The sequence below is a fragment of the Trachurus japonicus genome, chromosome 9 (assembly GCF_045865225.1).
Source record: "Trachurus japonicus isolate A0001 chromosome 9, Traja_1.0".
Lineage (NCBI taxonomy): Eukaryota > Metazoa > Chordata > Actinopteri > Carangiformes > Carangidae > Trachurus > Trachurus japonicus.
The window spans coordinates 4547411-4571072 of NC_140915.1; the positions used below are offsets into that span (position 1 = coordinate 4547411).

The following is a 23662-nucleotide window of genomic DNA, read 5'->3' on the forward strand; positions in this document are numbered from 1 at the left end:
ACGTTGAACTGTCCCTTTAAAAAGTGGCCGTTCTACCTCCTCTGGCTCAGCTGCCGGTAAACCTGGATGGTCATCATCTGGATCTCAGGATCTCCGGGTTTCATGTCGATGGCCCTGAGGAGGAAGCCGAGGGCGTCGTCCAGCTGCCCGTTGCCATAGCACTCCTTCCCCCGGCGGACCACCGAGTCGTAGCTCTGGGACGCCGACTCCCCGCCGCCGCCGCCGACGGTGCACTGGTCCATCCGCTCGGTGGAGGACAGCTCGGCGTCACCGGTCGACTGCTCCAGGTCGCTGCTGCTCATGTCCTCTACGGATTTACTGAGGACTTCTGAGTCTTCATCCTCCTCTTCATCCTCCTCCTCCTCCTCCTCCTCCTCCGTGTCCAGGGTCTCTCCGGTCGTCTCCTCCAGTGTAAGTTTATCGCCCTCCTGTGTGTCAAAAGTAGGGATGCACATGATTAACCGTTTAACCGATAACAAGAACTTTGACCGATTAAAGGACAATTTCAGGCGAATTCAACTCGGGGCTGTATCTTCTAACATTTTAGGTCTAAAAGAAGGAATCTGAAGATTTTCAGTTTAATGTCTCCTGTTTTGCGGTAGTTGTGTCTGTCCCCGCATCGCCACGGCAGCGATGAATGGGAGCGGATTGAAGTTCTGCTGCTTAGGCTGTTTCCATCCCTCAAAGCCACAGACAGCGTCAGATGGAGACTCAAACATGCACCCAGAAGTTTATTTACTTCAACAAGCCGACATGTTTGTAAAACTAGATCTAATTCAAAGTCCAAGTTGACGCTCGGTGTGTTCAGGTGCAGTGGGAAGCTCCCGTTTGTGTCATAAACACAGGAATATCAACTCTGGACTTGCTTGAAGTCTACATTTTTTTCCACAGGCAGCGTCAGACGGCGACTCAAACATGCAGCCGAGAAGTTTTTTTTACTTGAAGCAAGTCCAGAGTTGATATTCCTGTGTTTATGACACAAACGGGAGCTTCCCACTGCACCTGAACACACCGAGCGTCAACTTGGGTCTCGACTCCGCCAGACTTTGAATTAGATCTAGTTTTACAAACATGTCGGCTTGTTGAAGTAAATAAACTTCTGGCTGCATGTTTGAGTCTCCATCTGACGCTGTCTGTGGCTTTGAGGGATGGAAACAGCCTCAGCAGCAGAACTTACATCCGCTCCCATTCATCGCTGCTGTGGCGACGCGGGGACAGACACAACTACCGCACAACAGGAGACATTAAACTGAAAATCTTCAGATTCCTTCTTTTAGACCTAAAATGATAGGAAAATACAGCCTGAGTTGAATTCGCCTGGAATTGTCCTTTAATACTATCGTTTTTTTAAATTTTTTATCTATTATTATTAGGGAGAAGGAAGCAATTATAACTTTGACAGAAGACGAGTGGCTAAACATATGCAAAATAAACTCTTCTACCACCAGTTCAGGGAAATGGAGGGAATTTGCATGGAAAAATGTTATCAGGCTTTTTATTACCCCAAGAAGAGAATATTTACAGAGTGGCAATATCTCCAAAGCCCCACTTGCTGTGGCCAACGGTCTTCTCTGTCTATCTGTTCACTTTGGGGCGACCAGAAATAGAATGGTTTCTGATCATGGAGTTTTTCACAATAGGTGTTGCATTGTTTGGAGACAGCCTGTAGCTTTCCAGTAGCTAGTAGAAAGGCTGTCTAGGACTCAAATGGAAGCTTATGAATTAAGGAAGTTTTCTATATACATGTTAAGCATAGATATTCTCCATAAAGTGATGAAAAATAATAATTTTCAATTATCAACAACAGCCAGTGAGTGACTGAGTGAGTCATGTCACCAGGCTCATACGCGCAGGCAGGCCAGGGTTGCCAGATAGAGCGAAAATATCCCCCACAATCTTACTTTTTTTCCTTCACTGATTAGCGGGAGAAATGACCGACCTGGTTGAGAGCAACATTAGTAAAACCAGCATTAGTAAGTAGTTTTCTCCTCGGCTCAGAGCAGAGCAGAGTGACTGACAGACCCGTGTTTCAGACCAAACACTCTATAGAAGTGATTGCTGTCGGAAGATACAACTATTTAAAGCAGAAGTAAGTGATATATTTGTGTTAATCTAAGTCTTAAATAGTTATATCTTCCGACAGCAATCACTTCTATAGAGTGTTTGGTCTGAAACACGGGTCTGTCAGTCACTCTGCTCTGCTCTGAGCCCAGGAGAAAACATTTATCGTATCCTACAGTTTTTATCCAATGAGGAGAGAGAACGGCATGCAGGGCTGTGTGTGCAGCCAAGGGACGCCGTGAATGTGGCGACGTAGGGACGAGGACTGTTATGGTGTGTTCAAGGAAACTCGTATTTTTCCGACCTGTGAAGTTGTACCAGTTCGATCTGGTACGAGTTCACGGGTCAGAAGTTACGAGTGGCCGTTATAGTGACTTTCTCCGGTAAAACAGGTCGGAGAAACACGAGTGGGTTGCCTGGAACGCTACAAAGTCGTAAGTCGTGACTTGAAGCTGTAATTTACGATTTCAAAAGCCTGCCTGGAACGCAGCATTAGCCAAAACGACCGGACCACTTACTTCTGCTTTAAGACTTATATTAACGCAAATATTCAGCTTACTTCTGCTTTAATTGCCCGTTAATGTGCATTAAAGGCAATAAAGTTAAAAAAACCCCAACAACAACAAACTTACCTTGTCATAAGATGGATCAATGATGTCTTCCTCATCTGCCTCATCGTCATTACTCTCCTCCTCCTCCTCTTCTTCTTCCTCCTCCTCGTCCTCCTCTACTTCCTCCTCCTGGTTTGAGTTCTCCAAGTCTTCCATGACCGACAGGATGAGGGAGCGGCGGGAGGCCACAGAGGTGTTTCCTCCGATGCTCTTCCTGGACCTGGGCTGGCGGGGGGTCGAGCCCGAGGGCGCTGACTTCGGCGTGGAGGCCCCGAGCAGCTGGAAGGAGTGTTCAAGTTGTTTCTCGTCATCGTCATCATTGTCCTCGGCATCATCATCATCATCATCATCATCATAAATCACTGCTGCTCTTTTCCTCTTGGTGAATATGATGGAGTCATTCATGGACTCGTCTACTTTAGGGGTTTTGTTGAGGCTTTGTGCGGCGTTTTGTTGCCGCTCGTGCAGGGACTTATTAACGTCGAAACTCCCCTCCAACTTCAGCTGCGACAACAGGCTCCTCTCCCGCTCGCCGCCGTCCGACTCGTTCACGTCGCTCTCCTCCAGCTCCAGGTTGAAGTTGCCCTCAAAGGACTCGAGGTCGTTGCTGACGATGCTGCTGGACGACGTTTTTTCTGCTCCGAGGCCTGAACCGGCGGCGGCGGCTGCCCCTTGTAAGACGGACAGCCTTTTGTTCTGCAGGGGCGTAACATTAGAGTGGCCCAGGTCCATCGAGTCTGCAGTTCCATTAAACAGCCGATTCTGTTCATCTACGGCCGTGGTGTAATGTTGGCTCGTGTTGGATGCGGGAGAGATCGCAGCCTCCGAGACCGCAGAGTGGTCCATTGGTTGTTTCATTGATGCACGCTGAATGGAGGCATCTGCAGCGTCTTCGCAGCTCGTGTCCCGACGGGGCGACTTGTGTCTGGGCGACTCGTGTCTGGGTGACTCAAAGTTCTGCTCTGAGACTGCAGATTGGTCCATCACCTCCTGAATGGAGGCCTCTGCAGCGTCTTCGCAGCTCGTGTCCTGGCGGGGCGACTCGTGTCTGGGCGACTTGTGTCTCGGTGACTCCACATTCTGCTCCGAGACTGCAGATTGGTCCATTGGTTGTTTAATGGAGGCATCTGCAGCGTCCTTGCAGCTCGTGTCCCGGCGGGGCGACTTGTGTCTCGGTGACTCAAGGTTCTGCTCCGTCACACTCTCGTCTGCGGTTAGATCTACAACGACTCGGTTGCTTAGATTCAGCTGGACGTCCTCTTTGCTAGAAGAACCCGAGCGGTCCAGATCTACAACAACAACAACCGCGGAGCTGTTGAGGCCGCTGTTGTGCGGAGGGATTGAAGGACTTCTTGGTCTCGGATTTCTTGGTTTTTTCTCATGCGCCCGCTCGCCGTTGATTTGCTGCTCTCTGAGCCAGGCCGGCTCTGTGCTCGAGCCCATACTCTCCACCAGCTGCATTTGCAAGTCCGACTCCGCCTTCATTAGCTCCCGAGCTTTCTGGGCCCGCATTTCGATATAGTTGAGCTCCTCCTCGGCCTCCGGGGCTTCGTCGTGTTGGACATCGAGGGAGAACATGAGGTCATGGTCGGAGATCCCAAACATCTCCATGGCGTGCAGGTGGGCGATGTGCTCGTCCAGCTCGGGGTCTGTCTTCCGGTGCCTGGAGTGCAGCGATTGGAGCTGCAGCTGCGTGGACGAGGACCGGGGATCCTCCAGCATGAAAAGCTCCTTCAGCTCCTGCTTGCTGAAATACCTGAACGGGTCCTTCTTGTCCCCGGTGTTCTGTCTGATGAGGGAGTCTTTGAAGATCTGCCGCCGGTAGATCTTTTCCTCCACCGTGCCGCAGGTGATCAGCCTGTAGATGACCACGTTCTCCTTCTGGCCGATCCTATAGGCCCGGTCGACGGCCTGGGCGTCCGTCGCGGGGTTCCAGCTGGGGTCGTAGATCACGACTCTGTTCGCCGCCGTCAAGGTGATGCCGACTCCTCCGACCTGGGTGGTCAGGAGGAAGACGGTGTATCGCTTGTCCGTCTGGAACAAAGTGATGCGCCTTTCTCTCTCGGCGATGTGCGTTATCGTACCGTCCAGCCTCAGCACTTTGAAGCCCCTGTTGCCCAGGATGCGTTCGATTATGTCCAGCACCGTCCTGAAGCGAGCGAAGACGAGCGTGCGATGGCCTTCCTCTTTGAGCCGTTCGAGAAGCGCAAACAGGAAGACAAGTTTCCCAGACTCGGATATCAAAGTTTCGTCGGACACGTTGGCCATGCTGTGAGCGTCCGTCTCCGCCTCGTCTCCGTGCTGGTGTTCGGCGCTACTCTCCTCCAAACCCAATTTGGCGATGGCCGCGGCAGAGAGGAGTCTCGGGTGGTCGCAGAGCTTCTTCAGAATGGTTAATTCGGCCAGAGGCGACCTGGTGGTGAGGAGCAGCTCCTTGATGTGGTCCAGAGAAATGAACTGTCGGTAGATGTCCTCCTGGGCGGCGCTCAGGTAAGTCCACACGATCAGGTCGTTCTTTCTGGTCAAGGTTGGCATCACCGCTCCAGAGTCTCTCCGTTCCTGTGGGATTCGGCTCTTGCTGCCGTCCGACCCTTCCTCCGCCTGAGGATGTGCGCCGTTCATTTTCTTGTTCTGCACCTCTGCCTTTGTCCTGCGCAGGAAGTACGGTTTTATTATGGTCATCAGGACCTCGGACATCCGGAAACCAAGAGCCTTTTCCCCCGGGGTGGAATCCTTCTCCCTGGCGCGCGTGATGGGATTTTCATACTCGCTTTTGAATGTCTTCGCCGTGCCGAGCAGAGTTCCCTGACAAGCAAAGTCAAACAGCGCCCACATCTCTCTCAGGTTGTTCTGGACCGGAGTTCCCGTGAGAAGAACTCGGTTCTTTGACGGTATGGCATGGGCGCTTTTGGCCGTTTTGGTTGCCGAGCTTTTTATTTTGTGAGCCTCGTCCAAGATCGTGTAGTCCCACGTGAACTCTCTGCCCTGATACGAGGAGAGCTGTTGCCAGTTATTCATGAGCATGGTGTACGTGGTGATGATGACGCCTCCTCTCCTCTGAACCTTCTCCAAGTTCCTGGTCCTCTCTGCTTTGCTGGTGCCGTGAAACTCCTTGACCCTCATGCCAGGAGTCCATTTGGCAAACTCCTTTGTCCAGTTTTTGATCAGTGACGTCGGCATGACCAGCAGAGTGTGTTTGGCCAGCTCATTGTCATACATACCTGTGGTGGAAAATAGCTCTGATTAGTATTTTCCTTGTAATGAGTAGATTAGATTAGATTATACTTTATTTCATCCCCGAAGGGAAATTCGTTCATGACAGCAGCATTTGACAAAGGAAATTAAAAAAAAGACAAATAATAAAATACACAATTCAATAAAAGAAGACAATGGGAGAAAGTGCTACGGTGCTCTCTACTTGCTGGGCAAAGTAAAAGTAACATAGTCTCTGTAGTAGTTGTAGTAAAACCTTGTTTGCACTCCTGTTAACTCCATTAGTAGAGACATTTGTGAACTGACTAGGGGTGTGACGATACACTCATCTCACGAGACGAGACGAGATTGGGTTCACGAGATCGAGACAAGACGAGATTTTAAGAAAGCTACAATGACAAAATATGACTGGACCAACAGACTTTTATTTAACCGAGTTGCACTTGCATTTTGAAATGTTTTATTGTAACTATTTACATGCATGATGTAAGCATGAGCTTTAAATAAACTTCTTCTTCCACAAATTGAAACTAAAACTAAAATTTATAAAAGTTAATATAAATTAAATAAAATTAAAAGGGACAACGAGGAGTTTCTAATCGGTTATAAAAAAGTCTCACGTTAATGTGGATGAATCTCCGCTACCCACACTTGTTAATGGGCCCATTTTCGATAAATAAATCATTCTGTCTCTATCGTTATTTTGTTACTATTAGTGGTGGCGGAGATGCTGGTCGAGCCGACCAGCGTTTCTTTACTTTAAGTTTCGCAACGAGTCATGAGAATAACGTAGCTGAATCGCCGTTTATGGTCGGAACTACAGTGGTATGTGATCGTCTTTGAACCTCTGACTTTAATTCTTGATGAATGAAAACATGAGTCCGTCTTGCGCCGGTCAAAAGAATTTTACGGTGCGGAGGCTCATAAATGTAGTAGGAAAACGCTTCGCTTTTCCAAAACTCCTCGTTGTCCCTTTAAATATTTATTTCTTGTTTTCAAGTGCAAACAATATTATGTGCAGTGTTTCCTCTAGGATTTTTTTAAGTAGTGGCAACGACCCCTCCTCCCCCCCAGTGCCATTTCACTACTCGGATACTCGGATCCCGTCCCCCCCCCCCTCCTCCCTCCCTCCCTCCCTCCCACGTCGGACGGTCTAGCGCGTATGTTTATTACAGTCACAGCGCGACCTGTCCATGTGCCCGTGTGTGTGTGTGTGTGTGTGTGTGTGTGTGTGTGTGCGTGCGCCAGAGAGAGAGAGAGAGAGAGAGAGAGTCGCACAGAGTGGTTAATTAGCGCTGGATGCGCTGGTTGATAAGTTTCGTTTTTACTGAAGAGGAATGAAGAACTCTAGCCAGGCTAGCGCCGCCTACTGGTTCCGGCAAATTTCATTTGCCTCAAACATGTAGTCAGGACACTAGCAATGCGTTTCGGTTTGCTCCGTCCGCCAGAGCGGACGGACCAATCAGCGAACAGACGGGTAAGTGAAGGCGATGACGTTGAACTCAAGCGCTCAAGATTAACCTATGAGCTTAACCGGTGTATAGCACACGTGACCACCAAGCAGCAGCGATTAGTTGAAGCAAATGTAAGCAACCGCCTCCCGGAAGCAAACGAATCCCTATGGCTCGTGTTCAGACGCTATATGAAATGTAATGAAATAAGCGGCTGATGCATCAGGCTAGAAGAACTCAGCTGTGACTGAAAAGCACCTAAACCAAGTCGAGTAGAGTTATAACTGTGTGGAAAGGGTTGCAAAGTAATGGTAACTGGTAGTGCAAACCCTGCTTTACATTTCTAAGACGACGAGAAATATCGTTGAGTTTAATCTCGCGAGATCTCGTCACACCCCTAGAACTGACCATAATAAACCTGGGGACAGAGGAAGGACACTAGGATGACCCACGTACAACCTTGTTTACTAATTGCTTTAGGTTGTAAATACCTACAGAGAAACCAACAACGGGGGTAGACATTTGTTGAGTAACACATCTGTTGGATTGTTTATTGTCTGAGAAAGCTAGAAGTGCTTGTAGTAATGTCTAACCAGAGTCATAAAGTGGGGTATAAGAAGGGACTGCAACCTCTGTTCTGGGGGCACGACTCTGAACTGCTACCTGCTGTGTAGTTCTGTGTTCTGTTCCCTTCTCTAGAGAATAAACCTGGGTGCATGCTACCACTCCGGTCTTGTTCTTTTGACTCACTCAAGGCAGAATCAAGATTTCCACGACATACCCGAGAGGAATGAGATCACTTGAATGGTCTTGCCGAGCCCCATGTCGTCCGCCAAGATCCCACCTTTAAGCCCGTCCCTGTAGAGGCTGTAGAGGAAGGCCACGCCGTTCCTCTGGTAGTCATAGAGCTTGTCATACAAATCCTTGAAGAGCATCAAACCGCTGTTGTTGACGTTGACAAACTCTTCATCTTCCTCCTCCGAGTCATTCTGAGCAATAATCTCTTCAATTTTCTGTATCCTGATTTGAAGTTTTTGACTCTGGTGGAGGTTGTAGGCCAGATTGAAGAACTCCAGAGCTTTGTGCATGTCCCCTTGTTTGGCCGCACCTTTACCGTCCTGAATGAATCTGAAAGGAACATAAAAAAAATCATTAGTACATCATAGATAAAAACCATCCCAAAGGTTCCTTTCCTTATCAGTCTGTCAGTCAATTTTAACAGCAAATTGATGGTGTGGCTTTTCATTAAAACCTAGATTTCTGTTGGAAAAACCTGGTTTCTTGTCCAAAACCAGAAATTAACTTACTGTGAGACAGGAAAAAATGACAGAGTCTTCGAAGGAGGGAGTCTTTGTCATGGTAACCAAAATCAATGAATCATAAGTTTGACAAAAAAGTCTGACATGGGTAACGGTCACATCTCCAGAGTTAAGTGTTAAACGGCAGCAGACCCGTCCTGGTAGACAGTAGAGGACGAGTCCACTTAGGGGTGGGCGATATGGCAAAAATATCATATCACGATTTAAAAAAAATAAAATAACGATCTCGATTTTATCACGATCTTCAATCGAAAATTGAAAAACAGACAATTTAGGTCAAAGAGCCTTTCTGAACAGATTTTAATGGGCTCTCTGCACAGCTCCACTACTTTCTGAACTTAATGCTGCTCTTTTATTTCCTGTCTTCAGGGATGCAAACGGCTCAGGACCAAAAAAGAGAGGAATTGTCTGGCGTGGGGGGGGGGGGGGGGGTGCTCACCATTAACAAATGATTACATTACAATATCATGGAAAAGTCAATTTCCAGTAGTTCAACCCCAAGTATTGATTGATTGATTATAGATGGACATAGTTTTCAGAAGGCCAACATTTCTATATTAAAAATGCTTTAAAATTTAAATTTTGGAGAAACTGAATTTTAGGTCTTCACTGATTGTTAGTAGGGTTGTCGGTATACCGGTACTAGAGTGGTACCGGGGTACTGACGCATTTAAAACGGTACCATACTGTGCTTAGATGGGACCGGTACTTTCATTTAGCGCCGCTGGCAGCGGTGACGTCGCCGCGTGAAGTCGCCGCATTGTAAGTTGGGCCGAGGCGAGCGAGTGAGCGAGTCACAAACGAAGCAAGGTGCTTTTTTTAAAATTACCATTACAGCGCCACCTGTGCCTGTGTTTATGTGTGTGTGCGCCGCGCGGGAGAGAGAGACGGGCCGCTACAGACTCGTTAATTAATGCAAACACAGCTGGTTGATACGGTCAGTTTCGTTTTTACCGCGCACCACCACTGGCATGCATAGTCTCTCTCCCTCTCTCTTTCTCTCTCTCTCTCTCTGTGAGTGAGTGAGTGAACACAGCGAAGGAGCGCTACGCGGAAGGGGGGGGGGGGGGTCAATTTGGTCTACATATGGGAAACAATAGGTGTGTGTTTGAGTAAAATGAACGTTTGTGTTTCATTCTATAAACTACTGAGAACAATTTCTCCCAAAAATTACAACTGGTCAAAATAACCAAAAAAGATGCAGTGTGTTCAGACCTCAAATAATGCAAAGAAAACAAGTTGATATTCATTTTTAAACAGACCACTAATGTTTTAATTTGGGAAGAGTTCAGATTAATATAGATGGACATTTAATCCTGCAGCAGCAGTGACTGTTTACTGATTTAGTGATTATTTACTGGTACATATGTTATAGTTCTAAGATTTTCTATTCAAATAAAGCCAATAATGACATTTGTTGTGTTCTCTTTTTATTTGGAAAAGTACCGAAAAGTATCGAAAAGTATCGAAAAACATGTTGGTACCGATACCGGTACCAAAATGTTGGTATCGTGACAACACTAGTTGTTAGTCATAATTATTACTATTAAAATAAACTGAATAAATAAAGACATGGGATGTTTCATTCAGTGTGTAATAGACATATAGGCCAATATAATGTGTTAGTTTCACTTTAATTGAACACATTCTACATCGCGGAGGCGACGTCTTTCCACTTAGGGCTTCCTTCACCTCTGAAACGGGGCAGATCTCCGTGGAAACACCTGCCTGATACAGCAATGTAGGGAACCGTGCATGTCCGCGGTCGCACCGAATGCACGCGCCGCTTTGGGTAACGAGCGCGCACGTCGCGCGTCTACATTGGAGGTGAATAGGTCGGCTGTTATCAGTATAATCAGAGGAAACCATGAATGAGTTCTCCTCAGTTTCACGTGATTGTCACTGTCAGCCTGTTAGAAAAACATTTTACTGACCCCAGCTGAGACCCCCCCCCCCTCAAAAACTAAAACTCTTCGGATCTGAACGATTCACACAAGTCACCTAATTGGTCATGAAAAAAGCGAGTTTCGCTTTTCGGCGCGCTGCTTGCATCCCTGTGTCTTACATTATTGGACAAACGGAGGTGTGTCGTAGTCAATGATCAGACACACCTGGATTAATCAGTTTGTCCAAGACAGGAAATACAGGAGCTGCATAGAGCCCATTTAAATAGCTGCAGTTTTGCCAACATGTGCAAGTAAAATGCACAAAAGGTAGCTTTTATTTAGGAGGGGGGTTAGGGGGGTCGTTAGTCGGACTATTCGGGGGGGGGGGGGGGGGGGTCGCGGCAATTTGAACACTGTACAATTAGCGCGACATAGTGCATTTACCGTTTATTAGCGGCCAAGAGCGACCTATCCATGCGTCCCTGCGTGTGTGTGTACGTACGTGCGGTGCGCCCGCACGCGAGAGAGACGGCGGGTGGAGGGGCTGACTGGCAGAGATGACAGATAGTGAAACGCTGTTTTTTTAAAAAAAAAAGAAAAAGCGACCAACTCGTGCTTTGGCCTTCAGCCATGGTTCTATGCGGCTACCGCTACACACAAACAAGGAGGTGGGTAAGAAAGCGCGTCACTGCCCGTAATTCGCTATGATTGGTCGTTCAGGTTGACGACGTACTGTAATACGTCTGGTGCATCGGTGCATCAGCATAGAACTGCAACTTATAGAATGAGCCCCAGACGATCCTACGATCTCTGCACTTTGCACCTCTTGTCAAGACAAACCGTCGGGCAAAATTCTTTCTTCCCTCTGCCATCAGGTTGTTAAACCTGGAGGGCATGTGACAGCACTTTATATTGTTGTATTTACTGTTGCTATTTATTTATGGTGCCATGTATGTATTATTTTTTATCTTTATTATTACCAACGTGCGGTGAGAGTCTGTGCCACATACTGTTTACCTGATATGAACTTGTTTTTGTCTCCCTTCTCTTTCTTTTATTTTTCTTTTAATGAAACTGAGTCTGCTAAACCGAATTGCCCCTTGGGGATAAATAAAGTTGTCTGAACTGAACTTTGGCAGATCGTCTACACGCTCTAATCACTTCACCATCTAATATCGTCATATCGCCCAGCCCTAAGTCCACTGAGCGCCCAGAGTCTAAACTGTGTTTTAACAACATCATGTGACTTTGGCTTTTGGTGAACGGTCCGCTGAAATGTAATTTAAATCACACAGAGGATAAATACCATTTGAGCCACCAACACTAACATCTGACCACTGTGGTAAAAAGTAGAGATGTACGACGATAACTCTGTTTTCCCCCACTGATACAGATTACATTTCTAATAGTTTTTATAAACCTATGGGTAAGGAAGGCTAAGATGTAGTGAGTAAAGATAAATTCAACATTATAGCTCTGCCTTTGACTTAATATATAACAGACACCAATACTGTTGTAATCGCAACAAGAACAGTTACTATGACAAAAGTACCACACTGGAAATGTCGGTTGATTATCATTGATCATTACAGGACTTCTCATCTGTGCATTCTGGCCGGTAATTATCTGTACTGATAGTTATCGTGCATCCCTAAAAGGAAACATGTGTTTGTGTTGTTCTCAGCGTTACCTGTGGTAAGCTTCCATCTTGTCGTCTGCATCCATGGATAAAGACCTGAGGAGACAAAGACAGGGGTCAGCGACACACAGCCAGACTTCACACACCTCTAATATCAGAGGTTTACAAAGAGGACAAACACTGGCTCATAAGCTCATCAGACATTTTAAAAGAAGAAGAAAGTAGTAGAGAAAGGTCTAATATTTCAGTCACTCCTTCATTCAGTAATTGACCTTTTTACCCCTATCTTGCTCAGAGGCATATGAGCGCTATATTTATGAATATTAATAATCACTAAACAATCTGACACCACTACGAAATTGCGTGGTCACAATGTAAACATAATGGTGATCAAAATACGGCTTTCATCGATTCATAAATTGCATCACGCATCACGCATCTGCAAGTCTGGACTGGTCACTTCCCTGCTGTTTTGCTAAGTGTTGCTGTTTTTGTCCTGTGCATGTATTTTCAACGAAGCCTTTCATAATCAATCAGTGGATCGATGAATTATCATATGTTATGATGTAGTCTATAGTCTTATTTGTCATAAACAAGAGAATACGGGACGTGGTGTTTGTGTCGCGGACCGAGACCAGAGCTTCTTCTTTTCTTTTCTTTCTCCCCACCAAGAGAAGAGTTGTAGAGCTGTGACACCATTCAATCTGTCTAAGTTCACTGTTTCCTCATACGTACAGCTCCTTCTATTTTTTTATTTTGTCGCAAATACACCGCTGCATGTCTTCTGTTCATTCATCTCCTCATAGCGCTGTGTTAGTGGCATTCACAGAAAGAGAGAGAGAGAGAGAGAAGCAAGCATGCTGCAGCAGTGCGTGGTCAAAGTTAAAGTTATTGTCCGATCGCGCCCCCCTAGCACATTGTGCTAACTGACAGTTAGCACAATAACTAGAGTTAGCACAATGCTAACTGTAGGCTACCTGTACTTAATCATTTGCAAAGATGTACCAAAGACGGTTTATAATTAAACCGTAAGGGGTAATAGGTAAATAGAGTAGCTATCTTTGGATGTATACTTAGACATTTGCAAAGTGATGAAATAAATGAGAAATTCAATTCTGTTGTGAACGGTCGCCAAGTGGTTTAGATGTGTGTCTATGTTGTGAAAATGCACCGTTAGCTGCTAAGTGGCTAACAGCTCAGCATTGTAAACCAGTGGACCTTTAGCTCTGATGCTAACTAACTGCCGTGTGGCTAATCGTTTGTGTCTGTAACTTACTTTTCCAGTCTCTCGGAAACCTCCGCAACTCGGTGAGAAACCTCCATCCCGGCGGCCTTCCTAACGGACACACGGCCTCGGTTGGACCGCAGACTGTCTTTAAAACCGGGTCAGATAAAGAGAAAGCTCCGTGTGTTGTCGTGTTTGAAAGTTTTCAGTCTGTATGTTTTAAACCCGCAGCGTTTCCCCCCGCCAAATCCTCCCAGCCAATCAGAGAGGGGCGCCGCGGTGACGCAGCGACGACGTTGTCCAATTACAGATGTGGATGGGGGGGTTTGTGGGCGGGACCAACAGAAAAAAAAAAACCCGCAGCCAATGAGCAGCGTCGGTTCAGGCAAGGGGGCGGGAGTTGGAGGCATCTTTCGTTAAAACGGTGGGGAGTTTCCTAATATAATACATCCATGGGAGTTTCATAATTTGATTTCTCTTTCTATTGAGCCAGATTTTCCCCTTTGTTTTGAAAATGTACTGTTTGGCTTCACTGTCTTTCCATTTACCAAAGTTAGACAGTACTACACCATTAATCTTATATTATCCTTTTATCAAAATGGCACATTCATAAATGTAGATACACAAATCAAAATCCTTTTTTTCTTACATTTAAGAATGAAGTCAAGCAGTAGCCTATATTAAAACCATTGAAAAATCTAATAACACAAAAGCTATCAAGACCTTGAACCTATGTGCTCTCTACAACATATTTTTATAATGCAATCTGTAAAAAAAAAAAAGCCTTTATGCATGTAACCCCCCTGGCGATAATATTTGTTGTCATGTTGAATTGTATTGTTTTGCACAATTTTTAATAAAGTTGTGAGAAAAAAAAAAAAGCGTTTCATTCCCCTTCAGGAGGAATCCCCCGGAATTCCCACTGTGGAAAGTTTTCCTTTCACTTCTGAGGTTTCCTGGAAAACAGTACATTTAAAATAAAATAATAAAAAAAAAAAAGCAAGATATAATATAGATTGAACTGTGTCTACATGTGGTTTTCATGCAGTAGACTGATATTAAAACACTGTGTCATCGATATCTTTTTTTTAATTTTCCCCCTGCTTCTGGACTTGAATCATTGTGATATCATGTACCTCCTATATTTTTCATACGTTTTGTTGTTTCTTTCTTCATATTTAGACAGAGTGTTCATGGTATAGGACTCTCCAATTATGACACAAAGTCCCCTCATCTGTCCTCTACAAAGAGCAATGCCTTAAACTTCTCAAACTATATCACATCATTTATTATTTGAGGTCAAATGCAGAGGAGTGCCACTGTTACAACCTGAAAAGAACAGTGATGAAATGACTCATATTTGACCAAAGAAGCTGCTCTTTCATCTTCAACAGTATCAGTAGCCTACAAATGACTGGAAAAAAAACCTCTAAACAGATGTACAGTATTTTTTCTTTTCAATGTCATTGTGTTTTATTTGTTTTGTTTAGGCAAAAACACAGTTTCTTCATGCACTGTTCAATTTTGAGATTTGGGGCTACGGTAGTTTTCTTCCCTATTCTTTCAGAAAAATCAAAACAAATGGTAGAAAATCCACATCAAGGTTTTTATTTTACTTCATTTTGTCTCTTTCGTCAGTAGATTTCTCCTAAATTTACTCTCTCCTGAACAATGACGTAGGCTCCAAATTGTAAAAGTTCGATTTACATTAATAATCTAAATGTAGTTTTACAGTCCAAGTCTTTAAAGGCCGTTTTCTCAGAAAGAGTTTTTCAGACTCCTCTCTAGAAATCTCCACTTCAGCAGCACTTACACTTTCCACTTTGATCCCTTTCTATATCCTGAAGGTTTTAACAGAGGGGATTGTTGATATATCATTCACAGCCTCATTTATACAACATTTTATTACTAAAAACATGGAGACATTAGATGTTTTAGGGCTGGTGACAGTATTTTCTCATTTACACAGTGATAAAAAGAGATATCCACAATCCTCCTCTGGAAAAACTAAAGACTCTAATATGTCAATTAAATAAAACAAGAATTTTGAAAATAGCTTCATCCATTGTTCAGATTTTAGTTCTGGTATGCAAATTGGTGCATATTTCATCAGATATTGCCTCATTTACATATTTAAACATAAAATTTGACAAAACTTGTAATACAAAACATATTTGTCTTAATGTGAGTGATAAACTTGGGAAGTTTCATGGTGATATCTGTTAGTTTGAATTTTTTCCCTATTCACCTATAATGTCACCCCTTAAATACAACTGAATCACTGTAAATTAAATTGAATATATATATATATATATATATATATTTTTTTTTGTCAACCCAATGTTTTTTGGTTCTCTCTGAAATTCAACTGAATAAACATAAATGACTGTAGGCCTAGTTTTTGTAGTGAATAAAGGCTATACAGTACAGCGTTGCTTTAATCTGAATTATCTATCTGCACCATATAGAGAACAGATGACAGATAACAACATGTGTGTGTGTGTGTGTTCACAGAGCATTTTATTGTGAAAAGTCACGGTGGTTCAGTCTCCTCAGGACAAATCAGAGACTTTAATTACAGATCATTAAAGGAACAGTTCAACAGTTATCAATACACAACTGAGGTCAGCTACTATAACAAGCAAAAGTCTGGTCCAACTGGCCTGATCAAAATGAAAAATAGTTTCTATATCTGAAGGATCACAGTAAAATATATATAAAGAAAATGAAATATGTGTTAAAACAGAGTAAAATAGAGAGATGAGAGGCAGGTTGAGGCGTCCAGGTGGTTTTCGTTCAGAGCAGCGGCGCCGACTCCAGAGCTCCGACCTGAGCTGCGAACACGGCGACTCTCTTCTCCACCTCGGCATTGAGCTGGGCCGGCGAGGCGCTCGGGTTCTCACGCACAAACTCCGAGATGCCGAGGATACACGCTTTCTGTCACACACAGAAAAGAAGGCAACTTTTTATTTAGAAAACTATGAAAAGATATTTATTGTACTTCCTGACATTTAATGGAATTTATGTTAACAGAGATTATTACACACGTGTACTGACTTTTCTATTCTATAAAATACCTTCTATTGACGGATTTTCTTCATTTTCTTACTTATTTGAATGATAGATAGATAGATAGATAGATAGATAGATAGATAGATAGATAGATAGATAGATAGATAGATAGATAGGTAGGTAGGTAGATAGATAGATAGATAGATAGATAGATAGATAGATAGATAGATAGGTAGGTAGGTAGATAGATAGATAGATAGATAGATAGATAGATAGATAGATAGATAGATAGATAGATAGATAGATAGATAGATAGATAGATAGATAGATAGATAGATAGATAGATAGATAGATAGATGATAGATAGATAGATAGATAGATAGATAGATAGATAGATAGATAGATAGATAGATAGATAGATAGATAGATAGATAGATAGATAGATAGATAGATAGATAGATAGATAGATAGATAGATAGATAGATAGATGATAGATAGATAGATAGATAGATTTTTTGGTTTTGTCTTATTCTATCAACTACCGACAACATTTCTCCCAAAATTGAAAAAAAAAAAAAAGGCATTTAGAGCTTTTATTGGCTGAAAATGACTAAACTAGTCTAAATAACAAAAATATCAAGTCTTTTCAGACCTTGAAGAATAATAATAATAATGCAAAGAAAACATGTTCAAGAATATTTTAACTCAGGAAGAGTTTATAAAACAGTTTTTGTGGGATAATGTCGATGTTTAATCCAGCAGTGGTTTTTATAATCTTCCTATAAAACCAGATGTGGTTGAGGTGACGACCTCATCAGTGTCTTTGTGTTTGTGTTTAAAATAGAAAAGAACAGAACGACTGTCGTACATGTAGAGATGCTTTTAACAAACATTTTGTGAAAGTGCTCTCTTATTTTTTTCCGAAACAAATAAGAGAGCACTTTCACAATGTTTCTTTAAAGCATCTCTACATGTACGACAGTCGTTCTTTTCTTTTCCTGAGTTAAAATATTCTTGCTGTGTTGTTTAGGAATAAATATCAACATGTTTTCTTTGCATTATTATTATTATTCAAGGTGAAAAGATATTTCTGTTATTTAGACTAGTTTAGTCATTTTCAGCCAATAAAAACTCTAAATGACAATATTTTTTTTTCAGTTTTGGGAGAAATGTTGTCGGTAGTTGATAGAATAAAACAAAAAAATGTAATTTAATTTTACTCAAACACATCCCTATAAATAGTAAAACCAGAGACACTGATCATTTTGGGAGTGGTCTCTTCATTTTTTCCAGCGCTGTATGTATATATTTATAAAAGGTAAAGGTGAAATCCGGTGATCTGATTGGTTGTTAACCGTGGTATAATGAGCATATACCACGGTTACTATTCTAAAGCCTTATCACAGCGTAGGCTATCACTCCGCCTCAGGCACGTATGACTGGTATGAATGGAAGTTGTTGTCATGTATCCATGACAACGGACTGTTGCAGTCCGTAGCCAAAGACAGCTGATGTTTTTAGGATGTTAAAAAACTGACTAAAGTAGTTGACTTCACATGTTGAAGGTTTAAACTTTCACCTCCAGAGGGTTAACAACGGTAGAGGACTGAGCAGTGACAGAGCTACTTGGAGCTAACGTCTGGAGAGGTGGGACTAGTTTTTTCACAGTGAGGCTATTTTATTGGATAATATGTATTTCTGGTTGAATAAAACTACATGAAATTGATTGTGTATTCCTCTTTCATATTGCCTTTATTGGTAACCGTTTTATAAAAGCAATATATCACTCCAGGCCGTGGTCTATGCTCATTCTACCACTCTAAGGGGGAACAACGTCCCTTAGAGTGGTAGAATGAGCATAGACCACGGACTGGAGTGATATATTGCTTAAAGGGATAGTTCACCCTAGAATGATATTTCGCTCATTATCTACTCACCCTCATGTGGACTAAGGCCTGGAAGAAGTTTCAGAGTCCACCGTCCCTTCTCTGAGTTACAGGGGGTCTTGGTGTAGCAGTGCATTTCAATGCCACGGTAGCAAAGGGACACCAGAGCTCTTCGTAAAAAAACACACACAAAAAAACATCCAAATACCTCCATGATGCTCGTATGTAATGTCCGTCTTGTGCTGAAGCCCCAAATTGCGTAATTGTCCCGAAAAAAATTAAATAAGTCTATATTTTAAGCTTGTTTGTATGGACATGCACTGCTACGCCAAGACCCCCTGTAACTCAGAGAAGGGACGGAGGACTCTGAAACTTCTTCCAGCCCTTAGTCCACATGAGGGTGAGTAGATAATGAGCGAAATATCATTCTAGGGTGAACTATCCCTTTAAATATATGAATCATTTAGAGGTGGGACCACACACACCTTGTAGGCGTCCACCTTGTCCTGGCCCGTGAAGCGGTTCAGCAGCTCTCTGCCGACGCCGAAGCCGGTGATGGCGGCCAGAACGGTCCGGTCCTGTTGGCTCTGAGAGGACAGCCACTGCAGCAGCGCCATCTGCAGGACGGGGCAAAAACACTGCTGAGGTCTCATCTGCTTCATTACTACAACAACACCTTCAGACTGATGAACATTTAAAGGGACAACCAGGAGTTTCTATTTGGTTATAAAAAAGTCTGATATTAATGTGGATGAATCTCCGTTACCACTTGTTAATGGCCCATTTTAGATAAATCTATGGTTTTGTCTCTATGGTTATTTTGTTATTATTAGTGGTGGTGGAAATGCTGGGCGAGCCGACCAGCGTTTCTTTACTTTCGGTTTCGTGGCGAGTCATGAGAATAACGCCGCCGAATCTCCGTTTATGGTGGGAACTACGACGGTATGTGATCGTCTTCCAACCTCTGACTTTAATTCTTGATGAATGAAAACATGAGTCTGTCTTGCGCCGGTTCCAAAACTCCTCGTTGTCCCTTTAAAGCAGAAGTAAGTGATATATTTGTGTTAATATCAGTCTTAAATAGTTCTATCTTCCGACAGCAATCACTTCTATAGAGTGTTTGGTCTGAAACACGGGTCTGTCAGTCACTCTGCTCTGCTCTGAGCCCAGGAGAAAACAATTTTTTGTATCCTACAGTTTTTATCCAATGAGGAGAGAGAACGGCATAAAGGGGCAGTCCTCTCTGTGTGTGCAGCCAAGGGATGCGCCTGAATGTGGTGACGTAGGGACGAGGACTGTTATGGTGCGTTCAGGGCAGCCCGTAACTGGTGTTTTTCCGACCTGTGAAGTCTACCAGTTCGATCTGGTACGAGTTCACAGGTCAGAAGTTACGAGTGGCCGTTATAGTGACTTTCACAGGTAAAACAGGTCGGAGAAACACGAGTGTGTTGCCTGGAACGCTACAAAGTCGTAAGTCGTGACTTGAAGCTATAATTTACGGTTTCAAAAGCCTGCCTGGAACGCAGCATTAGCCAAAACGACTGGAACGCTTACTTCTGCTTTAATGTGACTGTGGTAGAAAATACACGACATTAACTCGTTTACTGAGCTGTAGGTTTTTATTTATACTCAGCGTTTCCTTTCTACCGGAGATGGACAGAGTACTAATTCCACCCCAGAGTACAAATACTACTGGTCAAAATGTACTCCGTTACAAGTAAAAGTAGCTCAGTTGACATGTTACTCCAGTAAGAGTAAAAAAGTACTTGCTTTTAAAGGTACTTAAGTATCCAAAAGTTTATTAGTTTAACTTTACTTGAAGTCAAAGTAAGAGTCAGAGTAAATGTCTTATTCTTCACATCAGTGAATGACTCTAATAGTTTGTAAATGAATGTAAGGAGCTTTTAACTCTTGTTAGTGAGAATGAACTCTTTGCTGCTCAGCTGCACTGATGTGCTGCTTTTAGGGGTTAGGGTTTCCTTCACAGACAAACACAGCTTGTGTCCAATAGGATTTTAGAAAAAAAACTCGACTCTTCTCTACTTTTTATTCTACAGTGTAATAACTGTCACACTAAATTATTTTACCTCTAAACATAAAATATTGATCAAATATAAAACATTGCAGAGTCATGTTGGTCTCTAGCTGAGTTTTAACCCTCCTGTCCTCAAGGAAGAAAGGAAGGAAGCAAGGACAAAGGGAAAGATGGAAGGAAAGAAGTAAGGGAAAACAAAGGAAAGATAGAAGGAGGGAGGGAACAGATTGGGTCGATTGGGTCAAAAAGGAAGGAAGGAAGGAAGGAAGGAAGGAAGGAAGGAAGGAAGGAAGGAAGGGAAAAAGGATTGTGGAAAGAAGGAAGGGAAAAAGAAAGGAAAAAAAGATGGAGGGAGGGAACAGATTCATTCAAGGAAGGAAGAAGGGAAAGGGGTAGGAAAGAAAGATGGAAGGATAGGGAACAGATCAGGTCAATTGGATCAAAAGAGTAAAAGGAAGAAGAAGTAAGGACGAAGGGAAGGAAGGAAAGAAGGGAGGGGAAAAGGATTGTGGAAAGAAGGAAGGGGAAAAGGAAGGAAAGAAGGAAGGATGGAGGAAGAGAACAGATTGGGTCAAGGAAGGAAGGATGAATGGAAGGAAGGAAGGAAGGGAGGGAAGGAAAAAGGATTGTGGAAAGAGAGAAGGGAAAAAGGAAAGATGGAGGGAGGGAACAGATTCGTTCAAGGAAGGAAGAAGAAGGAAGGAAGAAGGGAAAGAAGGAAGGGAAAAGGGGAGGAAAGAAAGATGGAGGGAGGGAACAGATTGGGTCAAAAAGGAAGGGAGAAGTAAGGACAAAGGGAAGGAAGGAAGGGAGGGAGGGAGGGAAAAAGGATTGTGGAAAGAGGGGAGGGAAAAAGGAAAGAAAGAAAGATGGAGGGATAGGGAACAGACCAGGTCAACTGGTTCAAAAGAGGAAGGAAGAAGAAGTAAGGATGAAGGAAGGAAGGAAGGAAGGAAGGAAAAAAGGATTGTGGAAAGAAGGAAGGGAGAAAGGAAGGATGGAGGAAGGGAACAGTTTGGGTCCATTTGAACCAGAAGGACAGTCAGCAGGAGGGTTAAACCTCTCTAGAATCTCATTTTATCACATATAATATAATCTAGTTAGTATAATAAAATACAGTATAATATAGTATATTATAATATAAATCTCCCTTTCCTCCTCTGTAAGGACTAGTTTTCCTCCTATTTGACGTTTATGGGTTGATAAACTCGTCTGTTTGGGTTTTTCCTCCTGAAGAAGCCGCAGCACTTTAACCTGTCTGAAATACTTTTAGTCTTGTCTGTGGATTTTAAACAGCAAGAGGTTGATGTCACCATTTAAATTTTTTTTTTTTTTTACAACTATTAGTGATACAAAATTGATTGTAACTGCTTTTTATTTTATTTTTTATACTGTTTTCCTGTCCCTACTTGCACTGGAGAGATGGAGAAAGCAGTAGCCTACACTGTCTACAAAAGAAACAATAAATGGAAATGTCAGCAGTGCAAGGTCTGCAGTCTGCACACCATAACAGAACTCTTTTTGGCATTATAACTCACATTAAATCTTGCACCATATTCTGAACATTATATGTTAAGCAGCTCTTGAAAGCCAGCACTAGAGGGAGAAATGATTGCCAAATCATCGGCATACATAAGATGATTGACAATAACATCTCCACACAACCACACATCCTGTTTTACATTTTCCCAACTGGTCAGATAGGTCATCCATATAAACATTAAATAGGCAAGGTGACAGTAAGCCGTAATGTAACGTGACGTAACGTCAGGGCCGTTGCTAGGAATTCTGGGCCCCCTTAAAGAATACTAAAGTGGGCCCCTCCCCCTAACTTTTCCTTTTTTTTTTCTTAGACTACGTATGTATTATCGTTTTTTATTTAGCCTTCTTTGTTTTGATGCTAATGCAGCATTACACTGCAAAAACTCAAGTATCTTAGCAAGAATATTTGTCTTATTTCTAGTCAAAATGTAATTTCTAGTCAAAACAAATCTCATTCTACTTAAAATAAGACTCATCATATTAAAAGTAGCTTGTTTTTAGACACTTTTTACTCCTTTCAAGCAGATTTTCACTTGGAATAAGTAGAAAAAATCTGATAAGCACAAAAAACTTACTTTCACTGGCAGATTTTTCTATTTATTGTGAATTTAAGTGAAAATGATCTAAAAACAAGTAAATTTTTAGGTAATGAGTCTTATTTTAAGTGGAAAGAGATTAGTTTTGACTAGAAATGAGACATTTGGACAAGAAATAAGACAAATATTCTTGGAAAGATGTTGAGTTTTTACAGTGTAGGCTACTATGAGTATTAGTCAGGGTCTTACGCAGAATAAATCAGTCATACAAAGATTAGACTACTGGGGTTTTTATCACCTTTCTCCCCTATACAACGGCCCTGCGTAACGTAATGTTACTGTATTTAATTACCTCTTGAAGTAACTGAGCGTTGGTCATTCCTCCTCCTCCTCCTCCTCCTCCTGAACCGAACATGGCGGCGGAAAGAGAAAAAAGACCAAACAAACACACACAAAAAAACACAAAAAACGACGACGACACGAAAACGGCGGGAAAGATCCGACTGAAATGAAACGCGGAGAGTTCAGACGAGACCGCGGAGTGAAGCTAAAGCTGCTGTTTTCACTCTGTTTTCACTCTAATGTAGGAAAACTATGAAACTGAGACGATGCTGCTGTGGCTACGGGGAGTGACAGGGTTCACTTCCTGTTTACACTCCTCCTCTTCTTCTCCGCTGGAGTCTGAGCTCATCATCGGTCCTCTGCCGCCGCCAGCGGCCACAGCCAGAACTACACCACCTAACTACACCACCTAGAGGACTACACCACCTAACTACACCACCTAGAGGACTACACCACCTAACTACACCACCTAACTACACCACCTAGAGGACTACACCACCTAACTACACCACATAACTACACCACCTAGAGGATTACACCACCTAGAGGACTACTACACCACCTAACTACACCACCTAGAGGACTAGACCACCTAGAGGACTACACCACATAACTACACCACCTAGAGGACTAGACCACCTAGAGGACTACACCACCTAACTACACCACCTAGAGGACTAGACCACCTAGAGGACTACACCACATAACTACACCACCTAGAGGACTAGACCACCTAGAGGACTACACCACATAACTACACCACCTAGAGGACTAGACCACCTAGAGGACTACACCACCTAACTACACCACCTAGAGGACTACACCACCTAACTACACCACATAACTACACCACCTAGAGGACTAGACCACCTAGAGGACTACACCACCTAACTACACCACCTAG

The 23662-nt window shown here is 43.2% G+C and overlaps 2 protein-coding genes across 2 annotated transcripts; both read right to left on the reverse strand.

The window, feature by feature from the left end:
* On the reverse strand, positions 1 to 13609 carry ercc6l (excision repair cross-complementation group 6-like). The gene is made up of 6 exons (XM_085785712.1): positions 13457 to 13609; positions 12232 to 12276; positions 8118 to 8464; positions 3750 to 5893; positions 2694 to 3590; positions 1 to 428 (listed from the first exon to the last, which is right to left on the reverse strand). The coding sequence occupies exons 1-6, from the start codon at positions 13501 to 13503 to the stop codon at positions 33 to 35; spliced, it is 3876 nt and encodes a 1291-aa protein (XP_085641838.1). The 5' UTR covers positions 13504 to 13609; the 3' UTR covers positions 1 to 32.
* A 2299-nt stretch (positions 13610 to 15908) lies between these two features.
* LOC146980691 (uncharacterized) lies at positions 15909 to 23064 on the reverse strand. Its single transcript, XM_085788059.1, has 3 exons — positions 22769 to 23064; positions 18789 to 18920; positions 15909 to 16342 (listed from the first exon to the last, which is right to left on the reverse strand). Exons 1-3 carry the CDS (start codon positions 22829 to 22831, stop codon positions 16202 to 16204), a joined length of 336 nt encoding a protein of 111 aa, XP_085644185.1. The 5' UTR covers positions 22832 to 23064; the 3' UTR covers positions 15909 to 16201.
* Between the last annotated feature and the right edge of the window lie 598 nt (positions 23065 to 23662).

What these genes read in the sequence shown, in the direction of transcription:
- ercc6l (XM_085785712.1), bottom strand. Translation starts at nt 13,503, where the DNA reads ATGGAGGTTTCTCACCGAGTTGCGGAGGTTTCCGAGAGACTGGAAAA. An exon ending in GTTTCCGAGAGACTGGAAAA is followed by an intron (nt 12,277 to 13,456) that starts GTAAGTTACAGA and finishes TTGTCTCCTCAG; the next exon opens with GTCTTTATCCATGGATGCAG. An exon ending in AAGATGGAAGCTTACCACAG is followed by an intron (nt 8,465 to 12,231) that starts GTAACGCTGAGA and finishes TGTTCCTTTCAG; the next exon opens with ATTCATTCAGGACGGTAAAG.
- LOC146980691 (XM_085788059.1), bottom strand. Translation starts at nt 22,831, where the DNA reads ATGTTCGGTTCAGGAGGAGGAGGAGGAGGAGGAGGAATGACCAACGCT. An exon ending in ACGCTCAGTTACTTCAAGAG is followed by an intron (nt 18,921 to 22,768) that starts GTAATTAAATAC and finishes CCCGTCCTGCAG; the next exon opens with ATGGCGCTGCTGCAGTGGCT. An exon ending in ACAAGGTGGACGCCTACAAG is followed by an intron (nt 16,343 to 18,788) that starts GTGTGTGTGGTC and finishes TGTGTGTGACAG; the next exon opens with AAAGCGTGTATCCTCGGCAT.